At 36.0% G+C, this 25395-nt stretch overlaps 1 protein-coding gene across 12 annotated transcripts in view; it reads right to left on the bottom strand.

The window, feature by feature from the left end:
• The window catches only part of LOC133192278 (golgin subfamily B member 1-like), a 108215-nt gene that overhangs the window by 45061 nt on the left and 37759 nt on the right, over positions 1–25395 (bottom strand). For 11 of the 12 annotated variants that reach the window (XM_061328276.1, XM_061328274.1, XM_061328281.1 and 8 more), the window contains 11 exons: positions 16820–16918; positions 16369–16515; positions 15324–16088; positions 10875–13628; positions 10473–10558; positions 8018–8315; positions 6388–7296; positions 5418–5699; positions 5020–5091; positions 4753–4810; positions 4180–4397 (listed from right to left, as the gene is read on the bottom strand). In XM_061328276.1, the coding sequence (XP_061184260.1) occupies positions 4180–4397; positions 4753–4810; positions 5020–5091; positions 5418–5699; positions 6388–7296; positions 8018–8315; positions 10473–10558; positions 10875–13628; positions 15324–16088; positions 16369–16515; positions 16820–16918 (5688 nt within the window). The remainder of the gene's footprint in view (positions 1–4179; positions 4398–4752; positions 4811–5019; positions 5092–5417; positions 5700–6387; positions 7297–8017; positions 8316–10472; positions 10559–10874; positions 13629–15323; positions 16089–16368; positions 16516–16819; positions 16919–25395) is intronic. The other variant, XM_061328275.1, reaches the window with a different exon arrangement.

Here is a 25395-nt window from a genome sequence, read left to right as displayed (position 1 = left end):
TTCCCATATATTCCTTTGTAAAAATTTGATCCCCCATTGTGGCTCCTCCCTATCCAAGGGGTCATCATTTGAACAAGCTTGAATCTACACTACTGAGGATAATTCCATATCAATATGACTAAACATAGCTTTTCTGTTCTTGAGAAGAAATTTTTTTTCTATATATTCTTATGTAAAACTTTTGATCCCCCATTGAGCCCCACCCTACCCCCAGGGGTCATGATTTGATCAAACTTGAATCTACACTATCTGAGGATGCTTCCATATAAATGACTCATCATGGCTTTGTTGTTCTTGAGAAAAAGATTTTAAACAGATTTTTCCTATATATTTCTATGTAAAACTTTGATCCTCCATTGTGGCCCTGCCCTATCCCCAGGGGTCATGATTTGAACAAACTTGAATCTACACTTCCTGAGGATACTTCCATATAAATATGACTCATCATGGCTTTGCTGTTCTTGAGAAGAAGATTTTTAAAGGTTTTTCCTATATATTTCTACGTAAAACTTTGATCCTCCATTGTGGCCCCGCCCAACCCCCAGGGGTCATGATTTGAACAAACTTGAATCTACACTACCTGAGGATGCTTCCATATAAATATGACTCATCAAGGCTTCGCTGTTCTTGAGAAGAAGATTTTAAACAGATTTTTCTTGTATATTTCTACGTAAAACTTAGATCCTCCATTGTGGCCCCGCCCTACCCCCAGGGTCATGATTTGAACAAACTTGAATCTACACTACCTGAGAATGCTTCCACATGAGTTTCATCTTCCCTGGCCCTGTGGTTGTTGAGAAGAAGATTTTTAAAAGATGCTATTAATTTTTCACTAATTCTTTATTATCTCCCCTTGAAAGAGGGCGTGGCCCTTCATTTGAACAAACTTGAATCCCCTTCACCCAAGGATGCTTTGTGGCAAGTTTGTTTGAAATTGGCCCAGTGGTTCTGGAGAAGAAGTCGAAAATGTGAAAAGTTTACAGACAGACGGACTACAGACAAAATGTGATCAGAAAAGCTCACTTGAGCTTTCAGCTCAGGTGAGCTAAAAACCACACCCATGCAATATATAACTATTAAATATCTTATTTCTCTACCCTTCACTCTTACGACTTAACAAGCCATAGGATATAATCTTAACACTTTTTGGAAACTGAGCTATGCAATTGCCCCTTGAACCACGCTACCTACAAAAGGGAACCAGGTTAGGGAGCACCAGTTTACTATTTATACCTCAGCGCTATCCAGAACAATAAACCTTCCCTCGTCGGTAAGATGAAGGTGTGCTCGGCTTGTCTCCATCTGATTATACATGGAGGGTGAAACCATTAAATTACATGCAAGTGCTAGTTGAAAGATTTATCAAAACATCACACTAATAATTATATGGACTTGAGTAACATATTTCTCGTTCTGGTAAATGTGTTACAGTCCAAAGTCCAAACTCGCCAAATACCTAAGGTCTGCACCAAACCCCAATGGTTTGGTGTCGGTACAGAGGCAAAAGTCTGATGGTCACACCATAGTCCAATGGCTCTTTCCTAAGAAGCGCTACACTTAAGTCCAATGGTGCAAGGGAAAAAACTGTTGTCAGGCTTTCAAAATCTAACAAATTCAGTGATGATTCTTTGAATTGGTCAAAATATCTGAAATATTTTGGGGTCGAGGGGGTGCTGAAATAAGGGCTTTATGGAATCCTAAAAGGGTTTAAATGAGTGACAAATATTGAAGTTTGACAGTTTGTTCAACAACTGTTACATCCTAACCTGGCTGAATAAACCGCCACGCCATTGTAAGGAAGTCTGAATCATTCTTACGTTTGTGTTTACCTTACTTGGAGATAAAACCAAACGTCTGAATGATGCAAACTAGAACAAAACACGGACTAAACAACTTGAATAAACTACCAAAACAGAGAAACAGAAATGGATCTAGAAAGTACCAAAAACATTGGAAAACACTCGTTCATATCGGATTTTTGGATTCAAATTAGCGGAATTCTGCTAAATATCGGAACAGAATCATCACTGCAAATTAGAGTTAGTCCTCTCACACCATATGACTGATAGTGGTTAGTCTTGCACTCATCCTGGAGATTATATCACACACAATTTGACTGATTTAGGGTTCAGAGGTGTGCAATTAAAAAAATCAAGTACTAGCCCACGGGCTAGTGGCAGCAATAAAGTTACTAGCCCCAAGTAAAAAGTTACTAGCCCAAATGTAGGGGGGGGGGGTAACAACTAATATTGAATTCACTGTTGAAAAAGTCAGGGCTTTAAGGCCATTCTTTTTAAAATCAAAGTTTAATTCTCACTAGTAAAATTGAATCATGTATAAATTATTAATTACGATAGAATATAAAAATGAATTTTTAAAATTACTTTTCCTTCTTCTGTGCATTGCACTAGCTCATCTAAAACGAAATGAAATCATTTTTTATAATCTTAAATAATTAAATACACTAAAAATATATTTATTTAAAGCACCTAACACTTATTTTTCAGTTGATTTCGTGATCGTAAATAATTTAATGAGATATCTGCCTTTATTTACCATAAACACATGAATGGAGGAAATTCGGATTAGAAAAAAAACGATCGTTTTTGGAAGTAAATAAGTCAGGAAGTGCTGCAAAATGGATAAGATTATGGAGATTTATGAACTAGAGGAGCATGCTGCCTGGAAATTTTTCATTGGTTGGGAATTTAAAAACAAAAAATGAGTGAAAATACCGGTAGTTATTTTCATATATTACGATGGTATTTTTAATTTTTACTAGCCCATGGGGCTACCTGCATGCAGAAAACCACTAGCCCGACCCCAAAAAATGGTAGCCCCGGGCGTCGGGCGATGCTAATTGCACATCCCTGGGGTTAGTCTCACACTCTGATCGACTAATTCAGGTTTGTCTCACACCAACTCGAGAGATCATAGTTCTCGCATACTACTCCAATGATAAGTGTGTGTCTCACACCCACCTGAGAGTTTAGGGCTAGTGTATTATAATGAGAGATACTATCTACAATTTATCAAAAGTCATCGGACTTCCATGGCAAAAACATTGCACTGTGGTACATTCGTGTAGATCATCTGACTTTGGCATGTCTCACCATCAGACTTTGTCGACTGCATGAGAACCATCAGGGTTTGGCATATCAAACCACTGGGTTTTGACCATCAGAATTTGGAGTACTACATATGTATTTGCAGGCATTGCTGCTTATTTGGTATGCAAACCATTAAGAATTAAACTTTTATATTTCAATTTTTCTTATTGACAGAATGGGATAAGAAAAGAACAAGATAATTTTGCTGATGTTCATAAAACAAAAAGGGGAAATGTACAAATAATTACAGACATAAAAGAAAAAAAGAGCATGAGAAAATACATCTGGCGGTGAATTTATAATGTTTTTTTTATGAGAGGCTTATTAACATTAATGTTGAGTCCATTTCAAATTGATCAATAATACATACTTAAAGAAATGATAATGTTCAGCTAGGGTCCCATTGTCATGCAACAATACTGATGACTACTGAATATGTGTACTTATTTTAAAATTTCACTGACAAAATTAAGCATTCATATTACACCCACTGTCAGTAATATGCAAATTCATTATCCCCTCCAAAATCTAGAGTTTTAAATGCAGTGACGGTGACCGTAAGGGAGAGAAGCACTAATTACTTAACTTGAACAGATGTGTTTAATTTTAAAAGCTAAAATAAGTACACATGAAATAAAACAATTAATTAATGAAACCAAGCAGTTACACTATCAGATATAACTTGATCACTATAATACATGAATACGCTACTAAGATACCTTAAACAGGTCCATTATCACATGACCACTATCCGTAACCAATAAATTCGCTTCACTCCTTTCAACCTTGTAAATGTTGTTAGATATATTTTTTTAGATGGTCAAGGTTAAATCACAGAACAGTGCATGCTAATTCCTTCAGAAAGTTAGGAAGGAAAAGAAGATGAAAATGTATACAAAATATATGAGCTTGCAAAATAAGAAATGAAGGCAACACACAACAACCATGTATCTAGTAGTAAACCAATCATTAAATAGCAAAAAAAAAAAACCAAAAATCAGTGATTTAGAGTTTCAAGCACAGATGTACTAAGATATACGCACAAAAAATGCAATTTAAAAAAAAGTACCTTAGGAATCATCTCCTCATTCATATGACCGGCATCAGACTGGTCATGTAAGGGTTGTCTGCCCTTGTTCATGCTCATCAGCTGATCTGCCAGTTCCTGTACAGGGCGTCCAATCACATTGGACTGAATTGACCTTTGATCTTTGACCCTTCTCTCTGCCAGGTGACCTGGTCCCTCTCTACGTGCATGAGAGGGGACACTGTGGTCTTTGAGTATATCTAAAAGGTCAAATTCCACTCATTCAACAAAATATGGCAATTAAACTAACAGTATCAGTAATTTGTAGGCCAAAGAAAATCTGTAGAAAGATTTCTTAATAACATTTATAAGATTTTCTTACAATATGTAATTTTTTTTACACAACTATTCTTTTGTTATTAAGCTTTCAAATTTTTGTATGAAATAGGTGAAGATAATGAACAGTGATTGATCTCAAAAAACTTACAAACATTACAAATCTGTGAACAGGGCATAAAACAAGAACCCCTGGAAATTCCAGAGACGGGATCAGGTGCTTAAGAGGAGTAAGCATCCCCTGTTGACCGACAACAAAACAATAATTTGTTTATTTACCTTCATTAATATCAAGCCCCATTGGTATCTGCCCTTCCTCTAGAAGCTCCTTGAGTAACTGTAACATAAAACAACTAATGGTCATGTTAGCAATTCATTGGATTGAACAGAAGTTTAGCTAGGCCTTAATAATTTTGGTTCAGAGAAGTACTTCATACAGCACTTAAATGTCTAGCACTGATTCTGAACTCAGTTGTTAACTATTGAATTGAGAAAAAGACACCACTAGCACTTGTACACAAATTTTATTTAAAATCTATCACCCACCACAATAGTTCTGTTGCTCTCATGAAGCCTATTCTTCAGAGTTTCCACTTCAACTTCATGGCCACAAGCATCCTAAGAATAAAGTCAAACAGTGTCTTATTGATAAATCTTTAAAAAGAAATACAATAAGTGCTGTTGGATGTGAATGAGTAGCATGTACATGTAGTACAGACATGTAGTTCAGTTACATTATTTCTGTCCAATATGTGATACACATTTCAGAACAAATATCCAACTTACTGTAGTACACAATATTACTGTAGCCTTGACTTTCAAATAGTCTGGTACATTGCACACATTATCATTATAGCCTTGACATTCATATTGTACTTGTACATGTGTATGCTATAAGCCATATCTGTGCAAAGTTTTATTATTTGTCTTTATTCTGTACCAACCTTTCCATTCCTCAACTGCTCCACGGTTTTCTGCAGGTGTGAGTTGAGCTTCTCCACTTCGTGAAGTTCAGCCTCACTCTGATCCAATAGAACATCCCTAGCCTTCAATCTACGGAGCTCTGTGCCAGGAACATTCACAAAGTTGGCCTCGGGATTCTGGTACTCGGTCAATTTCTTACAGAGCTGCTCATTCCGATTCTGAAGGACCACAATTCTTCTCTGGCAATCCTCTAACTTACGAGGTAATTTTTCTCTTTGTGAAGGACTTACTTCAGAAATTACCTATAAGAAAAATCATACAATCTAACAGGAAAATCATAGAAGTACATCTACAATATTTTTATTTCCTTATCATGGTGTATTCTTAAGCTTTATAATTTTAGTGTAGAAGCACAGACGTAACAATAAAGCTTCTAAGTCAGTAACAGACCTACCTGAGAGTCAGAAAATTACAGAGAAGATCACAGAGTAAAGACCTGACTCAAGAGTCATACTTAGTTGATGGATTATGGACTTAAAGACTTGCTTAAAAGAATAGGACTCAAGTTGCTAAATTGGTATACAAGTCCCCTATAGCCCTTTCAGAGACAAACTCTGGTTTCAGTAATTGTATTGGTAATAGAGAGTTACAGGGCTTTGCACTTGATTATAAAGACTTGTTTTTAGATATACCTAAAACTCTGGCTCTGAATGTCAAATATATGAGTCACACCATACTTAATATTTGGGTGAATTATAGACATACATTTACCTAAGAATCAAAGAAATCTTGATCAGTTAGTAACATACCTGTAAGCCAGATTCCAGTTGCTGAATTCTCCAGTCAGCCAGACTTCAGTTGCTTGATTCGGTACTTTAGTTGATACATACCTGTGAGCCGGACTCCAGTTGCTTGATTCAGTACTTTAGTTGATACATACCTGTGAGCCGGACTCCAGTTGCTTGATTCGGTACTTTATTTGATACATACCTGTGAGCCGGACTCTAGTTGCTGGATTCGGTACTTTAGTCGGTTCTCACTCCTCTGTAGATTCCCTATCTTTTCCTTTAGCATTTCCTCCGACTCCTCCTTCTGTCTCAGTTTTCCCTCCAGCTCCACTTCTTTAATCTTACTGTTTTCCAGCTCTTTGTCCAAAGATTTCCCTGATGACTGGAGTGAACTTTTAACTTTATTGACCTTCTCTAAGTCTGCATGAAGTGAAACGTTTTGTTGATCTAGAACAGCCAGCTGATTTTGAAGTTGTGTCATGTGATGTGAAATAGCCATATTCTCCTGCATCACATGATTCAGTTGCTGTGAGAGCTCAATGTTTGCATTGTGTAACTCTGAAAGTTGTTTTTCAGCATTTGATCCCATTGTCTGCATATCTGACAGCTTCTTGTTCAGACTGATTTCCTGGTTTTCTTGGTCTTTTGTCCTTTGTAACAGATTGGCCTCAGCCTTCTCCACTTCTTTTAACCTTTCCTCCAAATACTCTGATTTCTCAGAAAGATTTAATTTCTCTTTCTCCAGACTCTCTAACTGCTGCTTCAGTTGAGCCTCCGACGTCGACAGCTCAGACAAAGTCACGTTCAGATTTGCCGATTTTGATAGCCACACTTCTTCGTCAAGTTTATATTTCCTCACAAGTTCCTTCAGCCTTATTTCCATTATCTTGAGCTCCGATATCCGATCCTCCATTTTAGTGATTTGATCTTCCTGCTCCTCCACTTTGTTGAACAAACTCTGCTCCGAAGCATCCAGTCGGTTCAGTTGTTCCTTCATGTTTTTCTCTGAAAGCTGTAGTTCGCGGATTCGGATGTTTTGTTCATGTATCGTGTTTTTGTCTTTCCTAGCTATCTCATGTAATTCTTCTCTATCTTTTTCCAAGTCAGAAACCTGAAACCAAATATGTACAAGTTGTTATGTATACTAACAAAACTCAAAAGGCTAAAGGAATAGTATCATAAAGTATTTTAATGTCATGGAAAACTTTTCTTCGGAATTTCCCCTAATAAATTTGATTGCATTTTAACATTTCTATTTACTTATTGTACATAAAATCACTGTTTTAACCTGTGTATAATTTATTTCCTTCCCAATCTGACCTAAAATATAAACATGTAAGTTTATTCAAATTTGTTTTAAGTTACAGCAATAACTTTACCTCACAATCTATGACATTATTACAAGTGCATATACAATACTGAGGCAAAGCCACTTAATAGAGATTCCTATCTGCACAGTTTTTGAAGTGTATGATCCCTACCTGATGTTTGAGATGTGAGATCCCTACCTGATGTTTGAGACGTGAGATCTCTACCTGATGTTTGAGATGTGAAATCCCTACCTGATGTTTGAGATGTGAGATCCCTACCTGATGTTTGAGATGTGAGATCTCTACCTGATGTTTGAGATGTGAGATCCCTACCTGATGTTTGAGATGTGAGATCCCTACCTGATGTTTGAGATGTGAGATCTCTACCTGATGTTTGAGATGTAAGATCCCTACCTGATGTTTGATATGTGAGATCTCTACCTGATGTTTGAGATGTGAGATTCCTACCTGATGTTTGAGATGTGAGATCCCTACCAGATGTTTGAGATCCAAGATCCTTACCTGATGTTTGAGGTGTTTTTCCAGCCTCTCCAGTTCTGAGATTCTCTGACGGAACACATCCTCCGGACTCTCCAGACCTCTCTCTGACATGACGGAGGATTCCAGACGGACTTCCAGCTCTCTGTTCACAGCTTCCAGTTCTGTAACCTTGCTCAGAAGCTCGGCCGGATTATCACGGATCTCAGCACCATTGTTGTTGTTAGCTAAGTGCTCCTGAAGATCTTGGACCTGTTGTTTGAGAGATTTCTCACTCAGTAGTAAGGCCTCTATCTTCTTACTGGTTTCTTCATTTCCACTGCTAATAGAAAAAGTAAGGAAAATGTAATATCTGTACTAAAGTTTCATTTGATAGAAAAATTAAAAAAAAAAAACATTCATGAAAACTGGATTATATATAGATCACAAAATATATAACCATATTATATGTTACACAAGTTCCATCAAAAATAGCTAGTCCATTTATCCTAACCTTACCAAAAGTCCTCTAAATGTTGCAGGTGGAATTTAAAGTATGTAAGAGACCGTCAAAACAATGGCTAACAATCCACACACTGTATATACAAAATTACCTGCAAGTTGTAATAGGATTAACCCAACAACAAAATGGACCCGGCTTTACTATAATCCACAGTAAATGCAGACTGTACAGTCTTATTGTCCTCAGATCAAATGTTAATTCACAGACCTAATTAATTATACCCAATAACAAGTCATCTCATTAATTATTCCAATTTTATATCCCTATCAAATCCAGAGGAAATTGTTAGGTGCATCATTTCATAGACTGTTTACTTGTTTCCATAGAAATTGCATTCCTTTTTTTATGAATAATTAATGATTTAGGACTCTAATATAGCTCCCTCCATCTGTTTTGATTCAGGTACCCACAGAGCTGAAGACTAAGGTATAACCAAGAAATGGTCAGGTTAACAGATCAATAGGAAGCAATCACTAAATAGATGTGATGTAATAATGACTGCTTGTTTATGAAAGGTCTTAATTCTTGTCTAAAAATTTAGCAGGTAACTTGGGGAGAGTCTCAAAAGTGTTTATCATACCAGGTATCATATCTTTCAATACTGACAGGTAATGATAAAAAAGACATGGACATGAAGCATGTTACTTTGACAATACATTAGAACATCTAAAGATTTTTTTTGGGGGTGTGTGTGTGTGGGGGGGGGGGGGGGGGGGTTGTTAACATAAACAACATATGCAAATAGAGCAGAAACTTACTATCCTAGGTTAAGGTATATATATTTATGCTTATTTCTCATAATTGGGAATGTAAACTATATATAATATTACAAAAATAACAGATTTACATATAATTGTATATTTTGATAAGAGATTAATGTGTGTGTCAAATCTTGATCCTTAGTTAAATGATCAAATCATCAGAATTAGGGCAATTTTATCATAATTCGATCTCTTTTAAAGTTTTTTTTTTAATTTTCATTTTAAGATCATTATTAACTATAAATCCTTTTTTTCTTTTTCAATGAAAAACCATGCAGCACTTACTGATAAAAAAAGATGCCTGATCAATTAAAATGACAGAATGATGTGTGCTGTATGTATAATAAATAAGGTCAGGCATCATATTCCCAGTTTGATAAAATAAAATACACAGTAGATCAATTAACTCTTGTCAGAGGTAAACAACAGGAAATCACTCACCTGGCTTCAATATTGATTATATCCCTGAGATTGATCAGAAATCTATAACAAAATTAACACCTGAATCTACAGGTGTTCACGGGCCATTGACCCACATTTCTGCCGACACACTCTTCCCTTGCACAGGTCCGATCTTGTCACATATTATTAAATATTCTCATCTCTCATAACAAATTCCTTAGAATGTTTGTCTATACATTGAATGTAAACATACTGTTACAAGAAAAGTCCACAAGAAACATGTATGTAGTATTAAAAGTCAATAACACCCCCATTAAGGGCAGTTCGGAAGATTTAGGAGGTATGATATTTAAATTTGCAATTTGACCAATGTGTGATCAGCTTGATCAATATTTTGTATAGATGCTTTCACTTCTGGGTTTTATTATTGGATTAAAAAAGAAACTTTAAAAATGTCTGAAGTTTTACCAAGAGGACTTGTCAAAAGTGATTTTTTTTATTAAATGGCAAATCAGAAATTCAATACTTCAACTTGCTATGGGAGAATTTCTTGCAGTTTGTGGCCAACATAAATCTTATAAATATACATATATATATCGCATAATGTAGTAAGAAACACTAAACAATTTACCTATGGTCAACAGGATATTTTTATCCCATTAACAGCTATAATAATATCTATTTTACTATAGGTCTGCCTGTACTTCTTAATGGAAGAGAAATGTCCTGTTGACCATAACTATCTTGTCTATTATGTTCTTCCTACTGTTTTGTTGTAGAATTTTGGATCAGAGTGTCCTGTAAAATTTCTTACCTGAATTTGTCCTTGGTCTTGGTGAGACAATCAACACAGTGAACAAGATTTTCCAGCACCTTCCCAATCTCTGGGTTCAGAACCACCTGTAAAAGTAAAAGTAAAATAACACAAATGGAATTAAGTCATTTACACTGCATTTCAAAAACTTGATTAATAATATAAATAACAATCATGAAAATTTGGCATTATTCTTTTACGTACATTTTAGAACTAGGGGAAATGAGTTCACTTAATTCTTATGCAACAAGGGACATAACTTCATCAACAGATAAAGACTCATTTCCAAAAAAGAACAGTAACACAAACTCTTTATCAAATGTTTAAGTTATGAAACTGCAAAAATATAAATTGGTTAAAAAAAAAAAATACAGTACATGTTCCCTGTATATGATAACTTACTGGTAAATCTGAAGGAAGCTGAAATGTACGAGGGACCTCGTCATCCACTTCCTGTATTTCGTCATGGAATCGGATCTGTATGTCCAGTACGATGTCCTGTAGAACTCTCCGGAACTCCTCTAACTCGTCCTCCAACTCCTTCACCCGACACCCCAGGGCTTTCTCCCGGACTCTCAACGACTGCTCGTCACACTGTTTCTGTAATGTCTGCATTTTCTTGTTGAATTCTTCCGTTTTGTTTAATCCAAAGAAACTGTCTTCCGACAAAACTGATGGAGAAAAATTACTAACCATTTCCTGACACTTGGAACACAATGTTTTCGATGATTTTTCCTTTGCTTGAAATTCTTTTTTCAAAGTAGTGAGATTTTCCACAAGAATGGATTCTTTTTTCAATTGTTCACTTAATTTTTGATTTAACTTAAAACACTTGGCACATTTCTTTTCGTCGGATAAATCTATGTTTGAGATATCACTGATGAGTTCCGTTTTGGCACTAGGGTTAACGTCTGATTTTATGGGAGTTGATTGAGCACTGATAGGTGTTGCGATTTGATTCAATTTTAACTGATTTTCTTTGTCCTGAACAAAAGTATCCTCAGATTCGGAATCACAATTCACATCAGATTTCATTTTCACCACTTTCAGTAATGCATTATTTTCCTCTGTTAAATCAGAAATTTTTCTAGAATGCTCTTCTTCGTTGTGTTTGAGATGAGACAGTGAATTTTCTAAATCGGAGACAGTAACTAATTGACTAGAGAGAGTTTCATTCAGTTCGGAGATTTTAGATTCATACTCCCTCTCCATTGTCCTCAGTTTGAGATTCACCTCAGAAAGTTCACTGTCTAATTTCTCTGAACGAGATTTTTCTTGATTTAATTTCACTGATAAACTCCTCTCACACTCACGCAAATCCTGAACACATTGTTTTTCTTTCACAAGACTATCCTCCATACTCTTTAGAGATGTCTCCATCTCAGTCACTTTTGTTTCGGACACTTCCATTTCTGTTCTATGAACACTGAGCTCATTCTGTAAACTCTGAATTGTTTCCTCCGCTATACTTAGCTGTTCCTTGTAATCTTCGTTTTCACCCTTTAACATTTCTAGATTGACTTTCAATAGCTCCACTGTCTCTCTGAGGTCCGCTACCTCTTTCATGATATCTGGAACTTCTGTAAATGTCACAGAATTGCGGAGTTTCTGATTTTCCTTCATCAAGAAATCTTCACGGTCCTCTAGTTCCATCACCCTTTCCATCAGTTTTTCCTCTGAGTTTTCTAACAATTTCACCTTTTCGTTGAGTTTTTTATTCTGTACATCTGCACCTTGAAGTGTGACGAGCTGCTCTGAGTAAATCTGATTCTCCGATTCTAGATCTTGTAAACGTTCAAACATCCCCGTTAGCTTCCTCCCCTTTGGAGCGTTCAAGTCATCCGTGTCTGTGCTTTTTTCCTCACTAGAATCTGATTTCACATTCACAGAAGAACTCACTGGTTTACTGCGTAGCTCCATCTCCAGACTTTCTAATTCTGTAACGCGATCCATCAGCTTACAGTTTGCTTCCTCCAACAAACTAGACTTCGTTTCCACAGCTTTCATCTTTTCCTCACATTCCTGTTCATAAGAATCTAACTCTATCACTCTCTCATTGAGGTCATTATTCTCCACACGAATTTGTTCCAACTCCTCGCTGACACTTTCCAGATTTTCCTGCAGGTCCTGGTTTTCCTTCTGCAATGTATTCACTTCCTCTGACAATCTCTCACCCTCTTGTTCCAATTCCTCCCTCATCCCCTCGGACTCCTCTAACTGCTGTTCTAAGAGTTTAACTTCCCCCTCATACTTGTTCACTTTTTCCATCAGTTCGTCTTCGTGTTTCTCTATTTCCATGATCCTGGACGTCAGGTCCTCTTCCTGCTGTATGTACTGGGCGATCTCTCTCTCCATCAACTCCACTTTCTTCTCTAACTGCTCCACTTTCCACTCATGTTGCTCTTCTAGCTCCTTCAGCCTCTTTTTGAGATCTCCTTCATGTTCCTCCATGGAGTCCATTCTATCTAAGAGATCTTCTCGTGATCGATGCATTTCCCGAATCTTCCCTTCATAATGTTTTATTCTATCACTAGATGACGACTGTTCATACATGGACACTCTGTTCCTTAGCTCCCTCTCTGTGTGTTCCATTTCCGCTAGAGTCTCGCTCAGTTTGATTTCGTTTTCCCGCAGCGTGGCTATTTTATCCTGGAGTTTCTCAATCTGACTGTTCTTTTTCTCCTCTGTCTCTGCGAGTTCCTCCTGTAATGATTTCACTTTCTGCTGCAGAGAAACTAAAGAATTTCCATCCATAGATTTTTCACTTTCTGACAGTTCTGTAGCTAGTGATGGAGCATTTGGAGGGTCTGATTTCTCTCTCTGCTCACGAAGCCTCTTCCTCAGATCTAGATTTAATAATTCCAGGTTATTCACTTTTTCTTCGAAGCTCTGTATTCTTTCAGCATCATTCTCTGCAACTTTCATCCAGTTTATTTTTAGAATCTCTTCATTTTCCTCCAGTTCCGCGACCTTCCCAGTGAGATCTTTGTTTTCCATCTCGAGATCTTTAATCTGATCCTTCAGCGTCTTGACGAGCATGATGTCAGTCTCGAGTTCCTCCTTCAGCTGAAGTCTCTGCTCCAGTAGCTGATTCTGCATCTCGAGATCTGAGATTTTCTGAGATGCTATCTCCTCTGCTTTCTCCAGAAACTGCACCTACAAAAGTATGATGCTCAATTAATCTCACCTGTTAAAACAGATGTACAGTAACAGAATATCATAGCAGCTGTTGCTTGAAAATAAAAATTAATCAACAGAAATAACTTCATCCAAAAAAATTTGTAATGACTGATGCCAACTAAAATCTAAGAATTATCAATAGATCTCTCTCAAAGCATGTCACTTCTTACATGGGTTGTATCAAAGATTTTTGAGAAGTATATTTTAGATATCTATTTATATAGCATAATGCAATTGTGTTCATTTTTGAGTCTGTCTTTTTTTCAATTAATTAATCTTGCATACATTGGAAACCATTCATTACAGCTAGCAGAATGTCAGGAAATTTTTTGAATTGTTTTTAAATTACATAATTACACTTCATCAAAACTAAGAGCAAAGCAGCATTGATAAGAAATCATTCATAAAATAATAAATACAGAAGATAGATAGAAACATTGCAATACTTACATGATTAAAGTTTGTTAGTATAACACTACAAATAACACACAGATATCAACATTCCACAAGAAACCATACCACACGGGTGTAAAAACTCATTTGGTGGAATGAACAATGCCGAAAGTTAAATATCCCCCCGAATATGACCAAGATTATCTACTGTGAACTAAGTCTTACGTCAATAGTCAAAAATGTCCGTATAATAATAGTAACCTATTAAGTCAGCAAAGAGTTTTACTTTGTGTGGGCAAGATTTGGCAATTAATCAGATTTAAGTTCTATTAAATATATGTCTCTTGTCTGAAATAAGTCAAGGCGAGAAACATACTCTAAGCTGATTTATTTTAGAAGGAAAAGTCAAATGCCCCCTGTCTGTTTTTTTGTTCGGTATTATAAGGTACTCTAAGTATATTGTGTATTAGTGGGTTTTATCGTCAATATACACAAACTTAAGGACAAAAACTCTGGACTAAGCTAAATAACCCCCAGACAATCTTTAACTCTGTGTGAAATATAAGAGGACCTCTCCTAAGTCACAATGATGTAGATTAAAGGTAAAAATAACAAACAATAACAATATTATCGGGTTTTATCTTGATATGCTTGAAAGTCTCCTGTCTGCCTGATCTAGAATAAACTCTGCTTAAAACATATCTAACTTATAAATATTTACTCATAAATTCAGTTTCTTTTACTTAAGTGAGATTTTTCAAAATTAGATCTTAACACTATCTCTCTCTCCCCACCCCACCCCCTCCCCTTTGAATAGTTAGTTACAGGCATGAACTAAGTTTAGCATAGGATATTACAGCAAGCTTTATCAATTTTATATGCAAAATAATTCCTACAAATCATTTGAAAACAGCTCTCAAGTAATTAGTTTGTGATGAGAAATTAGTAAAGAGTGCAAAAGAAAATATATTAAGGTTCAAGCACCAGAATCTGAGCAATTTCCAAAATGCAGTAAATAAAGCAGTTGTAAGTTTGGCAGACATTAATTTTTAGACAAACTTTTCATTCCGAGATTCAGAGCATTATGCTGTTAATCTGTACATGTACAACTTCATCTCAATGCTTTAGGAGTAAGCCTTCACTCAATGTCAAAGAGGAATTAATCAAAGACATTCGGTAGTAATCACTACAATGCATTAGACTAATGATAGAATCAGCGAGCCTTTGTCACTACAAGAAACACTCAATCATCATTCCCATGATGCACCACAGCAATACCTTTTCTGCGAGATTCATCTCGCTGACATCTTTATCCAGGATGATCTCCTTCAGCTCTCGGATCTTATTTTGACAGTTGCTAAGGGATTTCTTGCACTCCACCTCCGACTTCCTACATATCTCGAGATTTTCTCGAGCACTGTTCTCACTGCTCTCGAGATCATTAATAGTGTACTCTGCGAGTTTGAGTTTCTCTTTCAGCTGTTTTTCAGCTGTCTCGGCCTGGTACACCCTGTCTTGAAGTGCAACACAGACTTGTCTCATTTCCTCTAATCTCATCTCAAACGAGTCAGCATTTTCTTCCAATATATCCTCCTTTATGGTCATTTTCTCCTCGAGCTGAGATCTCAAACTTAAAACCTCATCTTGAGATTTCTTCAAATCAACTCTCAGAGCTAAAATCTCAGCTGTACAAATTGTTATATCATGAGTTGGACTCATGTGAACATCCTGACTCATCTCAAGACTCTCATATGAGTCTTCTGTTATCTCAGAGTCTGACTTATCTTCAAGATTTGAGTTCTCAAGACTGACTTCTTCATCTTGATGGTTGCCAATATTAGAGATATGAGTTTGCTGATTGATGTCCCCAGCATTGGATTGGTCATATTGAGAGTGTGTGATTTCTGCTGTGTGAGTTTGCTCACTGATGTTTCCAACACTGAGTTGGTCATTGTGAGATTCTACGAGGTCTGAAGGTTGAGACGGTGATGATTGAGTAGTGAGTGCATGTTGGTGTGAGTGCGAGTTTGGAGTATGCGAGTCCTGGAAATATGAGCATAAAGTCTACCAAGTGCAATTACTAAAACCCACCACCAGACTTGTTAATTACTTCACAGAAAAATAAGGCACCAATATTACCCAAAACAGTCTACAGAAATAAAAAAAATTAAGCAAAGAAAAATCCTCTAAAAGATCAAATTTGTAAAAATCTAAGTAGAAACTATAATTCATGATAAATTTTCTAGCTAGAATTTTATACAATCATTAACCATAACAAGTAAATCTGGTCTTCAGTTGAACTAGTTCCCTGCCCCTTCTTTACCTTTAAGGTCATGACCTCCTGTGCCTCTCTCTCCTCCAATGAGGGTGAGACACTGATAGGGCGCTCCTTCAGGGAGGCATTCTCCTGCTGTAGACGACTGACCTTGGATTGAAGGTCCTGGACTGAGGACTCCAAGGATTCCACATACTAAAAGGTCAAGGACATTATCATGTCAAGGTCACAGGCTCAAAGAGCAAAAATTACAAAGTTGGCCAACTTATAAACAAGTTCTTAGTAAATTAATGAACAAATTATTTCATAGTATAAGTACAAAAGCTTCATCTTTAACTAACAAATTAATATATGTAAAACATCTTTAGTCCATAATTAGGTATTAACAATGTACATAATAAATTGGCCAGTTGTGAAAAATGAAATGTAACAAGCTTTTTATTATTTTGGTATGTAGTATCACAACAAGAGAATTTGTATATAGGGGAGGTTTACTCACAGCATCGAATTCACTGCTGGGTACAGTCTTTCGGGAGGCATGCTCTCCTCCATTCATTTCAGCAGGATCTTCAGGGATCGTCTCAAGAGCTCCTACATTCTGAAGGCAAAATAAAGTTTTAATTACTTCAAGATCACCTTCCAGAAAAGACTATTGTCAGAGAAAGCAGGAACAGACAATAAATATTACATAACAGCAATTCTATTTTTAATTACTTCCTTAATTAATGTAATCTACAAAAACAACAAAATACAGTGGTTAATCACTCAAACTCGATCAATTCAAACTTCCGATTAAATGATTTCCATTGGGAAAAAAAGAGTCACTAGATTTCTACAGATATCTGATATACACTACTTAACATCCAATGAAAAGGTCAGTGGATTTACAAATCATATGAAAAAAACCTTATAATTCCTAGGGGATGTGAAAAAAATTGATTGTTAATGGCATATGAAAATTGAAGCATATATTTCCAAAGGAATAGCTTTCCATAGGGATATGAATTTAGGAGACATTCAAACATATCTTCTTTTAAATTATTTCCACAGTTTACAACGATTCATCAAACACCCCCTAATAAAACTGATACAGTGAGTTCTAGCTGTTACTACTGCTACAAAAAGGAAATTGAAGTCAATCAATCCTGGCCACACTGTAATAATTCAAATAAAACTTTCAAATCACCATTTTAACTCCATAATGTTTCCTCATGACTGTGTCCAAACTGTCACACAAACAAGTAAACACTATTTGTAACTGATGTCCTATCACATTTAAGTGTCAGCTAGCTCATCGACAATTGCTGAAGACCTCATTAAGAACCGTTCTAAACATCCAAAACTTTTTTCCCTTTTTTTCAGCTTGTCATTTCCATAAACTTTGAAAGAATCGATTGTGATACAGCCATGCTCTCTCGAATGTTACCAAACTTTGGGAGGACTGATTTTGTTTAATGACTACAGATTTACTTAAGGAGGGGTAACTGTTTGTTGGTAAATGCTTGTGTTTCTCTGTTTCCCTGCCTTATACACACTTCATATTTGCCTGGTACACTTGTAATTAGCTCATACTGATTAGATACCTCCTTTATTTTGTCTGCCATATCATTGTTGACTTTGATATTTTTCTCCAATCATTCATTAAAAATATTCCAGAAATTAAAGAAAAAGAAATATGATGTGAATATGTACACAGTAAATAAGTTCAATCTTTCTCCGAGCTACGAGGCTCATAAGGCCAGAGTTTGTACCTGGTTTCTGTGGTGCTAAGCATACGAGTGTCATTGACTCCCCCTGAATGAGACACCAGTAACTCCCATAGTAAGCTTAGTACCCATCTTAGATGGTAGACTGAGACAATTAATGCAGATAAAGCTTAAGTGCATGTGCCCTAGCTGTTTAAGGACACAACACATAACCCCATAGCAGGTCTTGAACCAGTGACCTTTGACCACTAGTTGAGCCATACAGTATGCCTTAATTTAGTTATTAAAATCTTATAGAAGCAAAAAGTTTGAACTTTTTATTTATTACAAACCTTAAGACAATATTTTTTCTACCACTTGGTCCTAAGCAAACAGGTAAAAAACATTTTTTTTATCATTCATAAATATCAATACATGAGTCAATTTCAAAAGAAAAAAATAAAATATATTATAATAAGATGATTTCAAAATATAACAATCAATAACTTACAGAATTGCATAGTTATAGTCAATGAGAGCACTTGAATGGTGTCAATTAACTCTCAGTGTAGTACTCATGGCAGGAATTATCATACTGACTTCATTTAATATCAGACTGACTTTATTATTGTGTATATAAAATCTAGTTCCTAGGAACCTAGGAAGATAAGCTACATTATGTACATACAGGGTTCACAGACAATACAAACTGTGTTTGTGTCTAATCTAATGTTACATCAAAAGATGTGCTGGGTGATTTATGACACAAGGCTAGAGAGAAATTATGTCAAGGGATGTCACTCTTGTGCTGTAATAAAGTCACCTGTTTTCCAAATACCTCAACTAAAATATTTTACATGTAATCACATTAAAACTGCACAACATACCTCAACATGCAATTCTATCATAATTAAGACTTTAAATTAACAAAATCAAACTAAAACACCAAATCATCCAGAAAAGCAAATTAAATAATTTAAATTAACAAAGCTCTCTGTATATTACCATATATCTCTAAGTAAAAATATTGAATTTAATCTGTAAATGGAAATAAACAAAAACATACCTGTGTGTAAATTTCAAAGCATTTATCCCACAACTTTACACCTTAAGATATTTAATCACAATAAAGATACAAATATCAGGAAATGATCTGTGAAGTTACGACCATGCCTCCGAGCTAAACGCACCTCTGGGACATACGGCCTTAACATGATCAGAAATATTTTGATTTTTTTGTTTGGAGAAAAAGACTTATCAATATAGGTAATCATTAACTGTGGGCCATTACACAATGGTACGATTTGATTCACACGTTACGAGATCAATCTTTGAGTGACAGGTCGTTAATCGTCCAAAGTCAAACGAGATCTCCTGGGTGTGACCAGATCGAGACGAAATTTTTTTTTTAAAAAAATCTGTTACATTCTACTTACTCACGGTTTACTGGGGAAAAAAATATCTGCGAATCATCAATTGATGATTCATTCTCTTGTTCAGTGAATTCCATTTTCCTCACAGCTGACGGATTTTTATGTCTATATAATTTCTTAATGTCAAATACACAACTACTGTAGCTTTTAGAATAATACATAAGCATGCACATTTGTGTATTCATAAGAATTCCTGAACTACTGAAGTGTTACTGGACCAATTGTGTGCGTAAAAAAGACGATTAATTTATACAATCTTTTATCAAATTAAACAGAACCAAAATAAATACAGAGTGGAACAGATAATTTGGTATTTATTTAACAGCTTATTGGTTTCCTGTAACAAAGGGATTGGATATAATTAAAAAGACAATTTTAAAGTTTTTTTTAAAAGGCACACTACTACGTTATAGCTGTTCTAATTTTCTCAGCTGAAATATTGATTTTTACATTGTGGGGGAAAAAAATCAACAAGGGTATATTCATGAACACTGCCTCCAAAAATTATACTACTTAGAGAACAGACACATGTCGAGGATTTGCTAAAGAACATTTACAATAGTTGATATGTGAAAAAGTAATTATACAAGTGGGGGGACGGATTAAGGGTTGGGTGGTAAAAGGAAAGGGGGGGGGAGAGAAGAGGACAACTATAGGAATATATTCAAATGGAATGACACTGACTAAAAGTCTTAAACCTTACAAAGCAATTGTAAGCCTTGAATAGTTAATGTTTATCACATCTCTCTCTCTTAAATTCTCTCTCTCATATATTCAAACATATATGTGTGAGGTGACTCTCTCTCTCTCTTGATCTCTCTCTCTCTCTCTGGTATAATAGAACATGTAGTATGACATGTGACTTCGCCTGAATGTCATGCTTTAGAATTCCTTAATATTTCTCTATACATCAAGACATGGTATTTTCTGTGTGTATTGGGTCTGTGGTGAGAATCAATAGAAGCCAGTGTTTACATGAGATCAATATATACATCAGTGTTGTGATGGAGGAGGAGCACTGGTCAGAGTCTGTTTATATCTACTGATTATCTATACAGAACCACACAACATATGGTTTACCTTAAAACATAATCAAAAATCCTCAAAGGTATTCTTGTACATGACTGTGTATGACTAAATTAATGTATAAATGTACCACTAGCAACTGTATACAGACTCACCCCCCCCCCCTCCCCCCACACACACACTTCTTATACACACAGAGAAAACAGAACATGAGATGGTGTATGAATTCCTTCTGAGGTCACACAGCTCCTAGCTGTCACCATTACATAATAACAGCATGTCTGCTAGCTCACAAAGTCTACATACTCTACACACACATGTTCAGTTAGCTTGAAGACAAAAACTTTCTCATTCATTTTGAACATGTTGAGTTGATCAAGTGCACTAGACTGTTTATAAACATTATAAAATAAGATAGAAAGCTTTTTAAATAACCCAGCTATCAATTCACACACACACCTTGACCTCCCCCACTCAGGTGAAATCAGTTACCTGTATCAGTTAAAATCCCCATTCATAAGATCCAAGTAATTCTATACACACACATGTACAGTATCCTATGATCACTACAATCTCTCTATCCTTTATTCATCCCTCAGTTGATCTGTCACTCTCCAGATACACACTGAACAGCTGTCTATACACACTGACTCTCCACAGTTTATCTCCTGTGTGCTAAGGGGCCTCACAATGCCACTGGGAGAAATCACCCAGTTATAACCAAATAATCTAACACATCATTGCTCCATGTCTGTCTGCCTAATATAATGCCACAATCAAACAATTATTCAGGTGTGTGTAGGTCTCAGGCATTGTTATTTGATGATTCTTGTAGACAGTGGACCTCTGTCCATTATGATATTTTCTTTCATACCATTTCCTTTTTGTGATAATAAATCGTCACTTTTCTTGAGCAGATGTTGAAGTCGTAAAGCTAATGAACAAGTCTGAATAATTGATTATGATCTTGGTCATTTTTCTCCAGAGTTTATCCACTAAGACAATTCTTTATCTATAGCCATGCTAATAAAACATTTTACAGAGATTTATAGACCTGTATTCTTTGTATATTCTATGCAGTACATGCACATGTTTAGCATGTAAATGCATGGCAGAAACTGCTCTTTGTGCAGGAGGAAGTCATTAAAACAAACTTACGGAATGTCAGAGAAATTCCTCGGAGTTTTGGTGTAATTACATTACACAGCCTTATATTGATTTCTGGACACATCTTGATGAGTCGCTCAGTAGCAAATTAACTATGTGATTGCTATGAGAATACTCAAACATGAAAATATACTGGTTAGCTAGCACTTTATAATAAAAAAAACATCTCTGCACTAGCTCAGTAAAAAAAATGTTATAATTAAATCATATTTGAACCATATACTCCTCATAATTCTTTATCTCATATCAATTACTGTATTAATGGAAACTGATCAATATCATGTTGTTATTTTTGCACCTGAATTATTTCATTTCACTTTTTATTTATTACATATCTCATTCCTGCAGGAGCATCATCTGTCAGACACCCATTTTATTTACTTTAAACTTTAATGTAATTTAAAATACTTGCATTTAAATAGTACAAAAAATGTTTTTTAAAAAACACAAACAGTTCAATTTATATCCCCCACCCACCCCTTTCAGTATGCCTTCCGAGGTGAATTATGTAGCAACAATTATGCTAGTGCTCTACTTATACCTAGAACAGCGTTTGGGTCTTTGCTGCTGTAGACTTATATTGAGCCATCAGCAGGGTCCACCTCTCTCCAGATCAGTGGGACAACAGAAGGTGATCGGTCTTCTACCAATGATGGTCATGCAGGCTTCCAGCTACTGTCTCCTGTTTAAAGTCATAACCAGCTTGATGCCCTTATGAATGTCACTGCCATGGTGCTACCTCTCCCTCATCTTTCCAATCATTCCTATAGTGCTTCCATCACCTTCCAACATGACACTGCTGTCAACATGTGCCCCAACTTTGACTGGGAAGTTCCAGTTCTACCACTCCACTTTCCTGCAGTCAGTAACCAGATCTTCATACTTTGCATGTTTGCATTCATAAGCCTCCTGACATTGAGTCTCCCATAGTACATTATACCGTCAGCACAATCAACACCTGTTTTTTCATACTTTCAGGTATTAGTAGGATGTCTGGTCTCTTATATTGATGGGAAAACTAGCTTCTTTTCAAGGTGGATAGCTCCCAATCTCCAGCCTTGCTCAGTATGTCTCTCTGTTCTGTGAACAGTGGTCCCAGTACTTTGTTCCCCACCTCTAACAAAATTGGCTGGTTTTAGTGTCTCATGTTTCTTTTTCTGCTCTCTAGTGGGTGAGTGCTCTGGTAAGGGTAAGGACAAGGTCATGCCTCTACCTATACTTCCCCTTGGTAAGGGCAACTGGTTGGCTGGCTTCTGGCACAGTAGGCCCACTGGGTCCCCAAATCCTTTGGTTTGTTGGCATATTAAATCGTATACATCATACAGATCCCACAGTCTGAACTAGGGTCAGAAAGATGTGTACTTCCATATATCATTACATATCAACACCCTCTGTTCAGTTTCCCATCTAGTCCATTAATAATCTCCAAAAATTACTGCATGAACATTTGTATCATTGTAGTTGAAAATTGATGAGAGAAAAAAAGAGGTAGAAAGCAATGATATATATGACGTCTATAAAATGTTGTTAAATTTACTTTTCTCTCAGCTGGATATTTCGCTATGCTCTGAGTCAAGGGAAACAACTCTTATCCACTTATCACTAATATCTGTGTGTTATCAGTTAATGTTGCTAAAAAAAATCCATAAAATTCCCTATGAATAACAGAAACATGTATCAAGCACCTGTGAACTCCTTAGTCTCATGTCCACAAAATAAATTAATGCAAACTGCATGGATACAGCAACTCATGAAGGACTCATCTGAGAAACTCCTAAACACTTGATAGCAGTGTGTCCAAACCCTTGGCCAAAAATTAACATACTGTAGCCCAAACCTATTACAGTAGTATAATTCATTTTCTGAAAATAATATCCATTTAAACTAGATCCAGATCAGTAACAAACAAGACACTGTGTACAAGACTATACAGTGCAACAGTAAATGAAGCATCCATGCAGATAAACAAATTGAATTTTAAAAACAAGAGGCCCAAGAGCCTTAACGGTCAATTGAGTATGATACAATAATTTAAAGGATGCATAGAGTATAAAAAGAACTGAAAGGTGAAACTTTGTTGCCCAAAAGAAAAAAAAATAGGGTGGTCATGATCAACAAAATAATTGGTCTTAATATTCATTAACAGTTCATAAATTAGGTCCTAATCTGTTCCCCATTTATCACTATCACCATACAGTATATTAACAAATTATCAATGCTTCTGTACTATTTTAATCCCTTGTTGAAATTTCTTACATTGGCCTCTCTTGGTCTTTGATGAACATTTAATAAGACAAGTTATTTTTGTCTCATTTTTATTTATCTACTACTTACAAGTCTATCTGATCATTAAAACAATGAAAGTACTTTTTGTATTTAATTTATACAATAAAAGTTTTTGCATAATTCTTTTATTTTATTTACCTTTCAAGTACATTATTTACAGTGATAAATTATCAAAAGTAAATGGCAAAGGGGAATAACTCCTCTCAGTAGAATACAAACTAATAGAGCCCTGGCCAGGACTAGAACACTTGACCAAATGGTCCAGATGTTCAAAAATCTGGTAAAAATTCCCTTCCTTATAAAAATTTTTACTCTATTTGCCTTAGATAAGCCCAGGTGCAAAGAAGATTTTTTAAAGAAATAATGCATTTTTACTACAGATTCACTATATTATCAATAGAGCCCCCCCCCCCCCCAAAAAAAAAAAAAAAAAACACCAGAGCTTCTGACCCTGGAACCATAAGTTTGCTCATCATAACTAATCACTTTGTTTATCTGTTTAACACTAAGGAGCAAACAGGATTATTTAATAGAATTAATGCATTTTCACTATATTATCAAGAGCCCCACCCTCACACCAGCACATCTGACCCAGGGGTCATGAAATTAACTACTCTGAAAGAAGCATTCTTGCTCATCATAACTATACACTTAGCTTCCTTGCTTTTTTAACCAGAAGCAGAAAAGAATATTTTCAAAGAAATTTTGCTTTTTCACTTTATAATCAATAGAAGCCCCCCCCCCCCCCTCACCAGAATCCTTAAACCTGGGGTCATAAAATTCACAATTTTGGAAGAGGCATCCTTGCATATCATAACAATGTACTTAGTCTGTTTAAACAATACCCAGGGGCAGAGAAGAAGATTTTCAAAGAAATAATTCACCTTCAGGATGTACATGTATATAGCCCCGCCCTAGCACCAGAACTCCTGTCCCCGGGGCCATGAATTTCATAATTTTGGAAGAGGCATCCTTGCTTATCATAACAATGTACTTAGTTTGTTTAAATAATACCCAGGTGCAGAGAAAAAGATTTTTAAAGAATTAAAACATTTTCACTTTATAATCAATAGAGCCCCGCCTTAACACCAGAACCCCTGATCCAGGGGCCACGAATTTCACAATTTTGGAAGAGGCATCCTTGATTATCATAACTATGTATTTAATGCGTTTCAATAATACCCAGGAGTAGAGAAGAAGATTTTCAAAGAATTAATGCATTTTCACTATATAATCAATAGAGCCCCACCCTAACAACAGAACACCTGACCCAGGGGCCATGAAATTCACAACTTTGGAAGAGGCACTCTTGCTCATCATAACTATGTACATAGTTAGTTTATCTAATACCCAGGAGCAGAGAAGAAGATTTTCAATGAATTAATGCATTTTCACTATATGATCAATAGAGCCCCGCCCTAACACCAGAACCCCTGCCCCTGGGGCCATGAAATTCACAATTTTGGAAGAGGCACTCT

The sequence above is a fragment of the Saccostrea echinata genome, unplaced genomic scaffold, assembly GCF_033153115.1.
Source record: "Saccostrea echinata isolate AGI-Se365-2 ecotype Australia unplaced genomic scaffold, CSIRO_AGI_Sech_v1 ptg000025l, whole genome shotgun sequence".
NCBI classification, from domain to species: domain Eukaryota; kingdom Metazoa; phylum Mollusca; class Bivalvia; order Ostreida; family Ostreidae; genus Saccostrea; species Saccostrea echinata.
The sequence above is the reverse complement of the archived record's forward strand: the minus strand, read 5'-3'. Positions and strand labels throughout refer to the sequence as shown.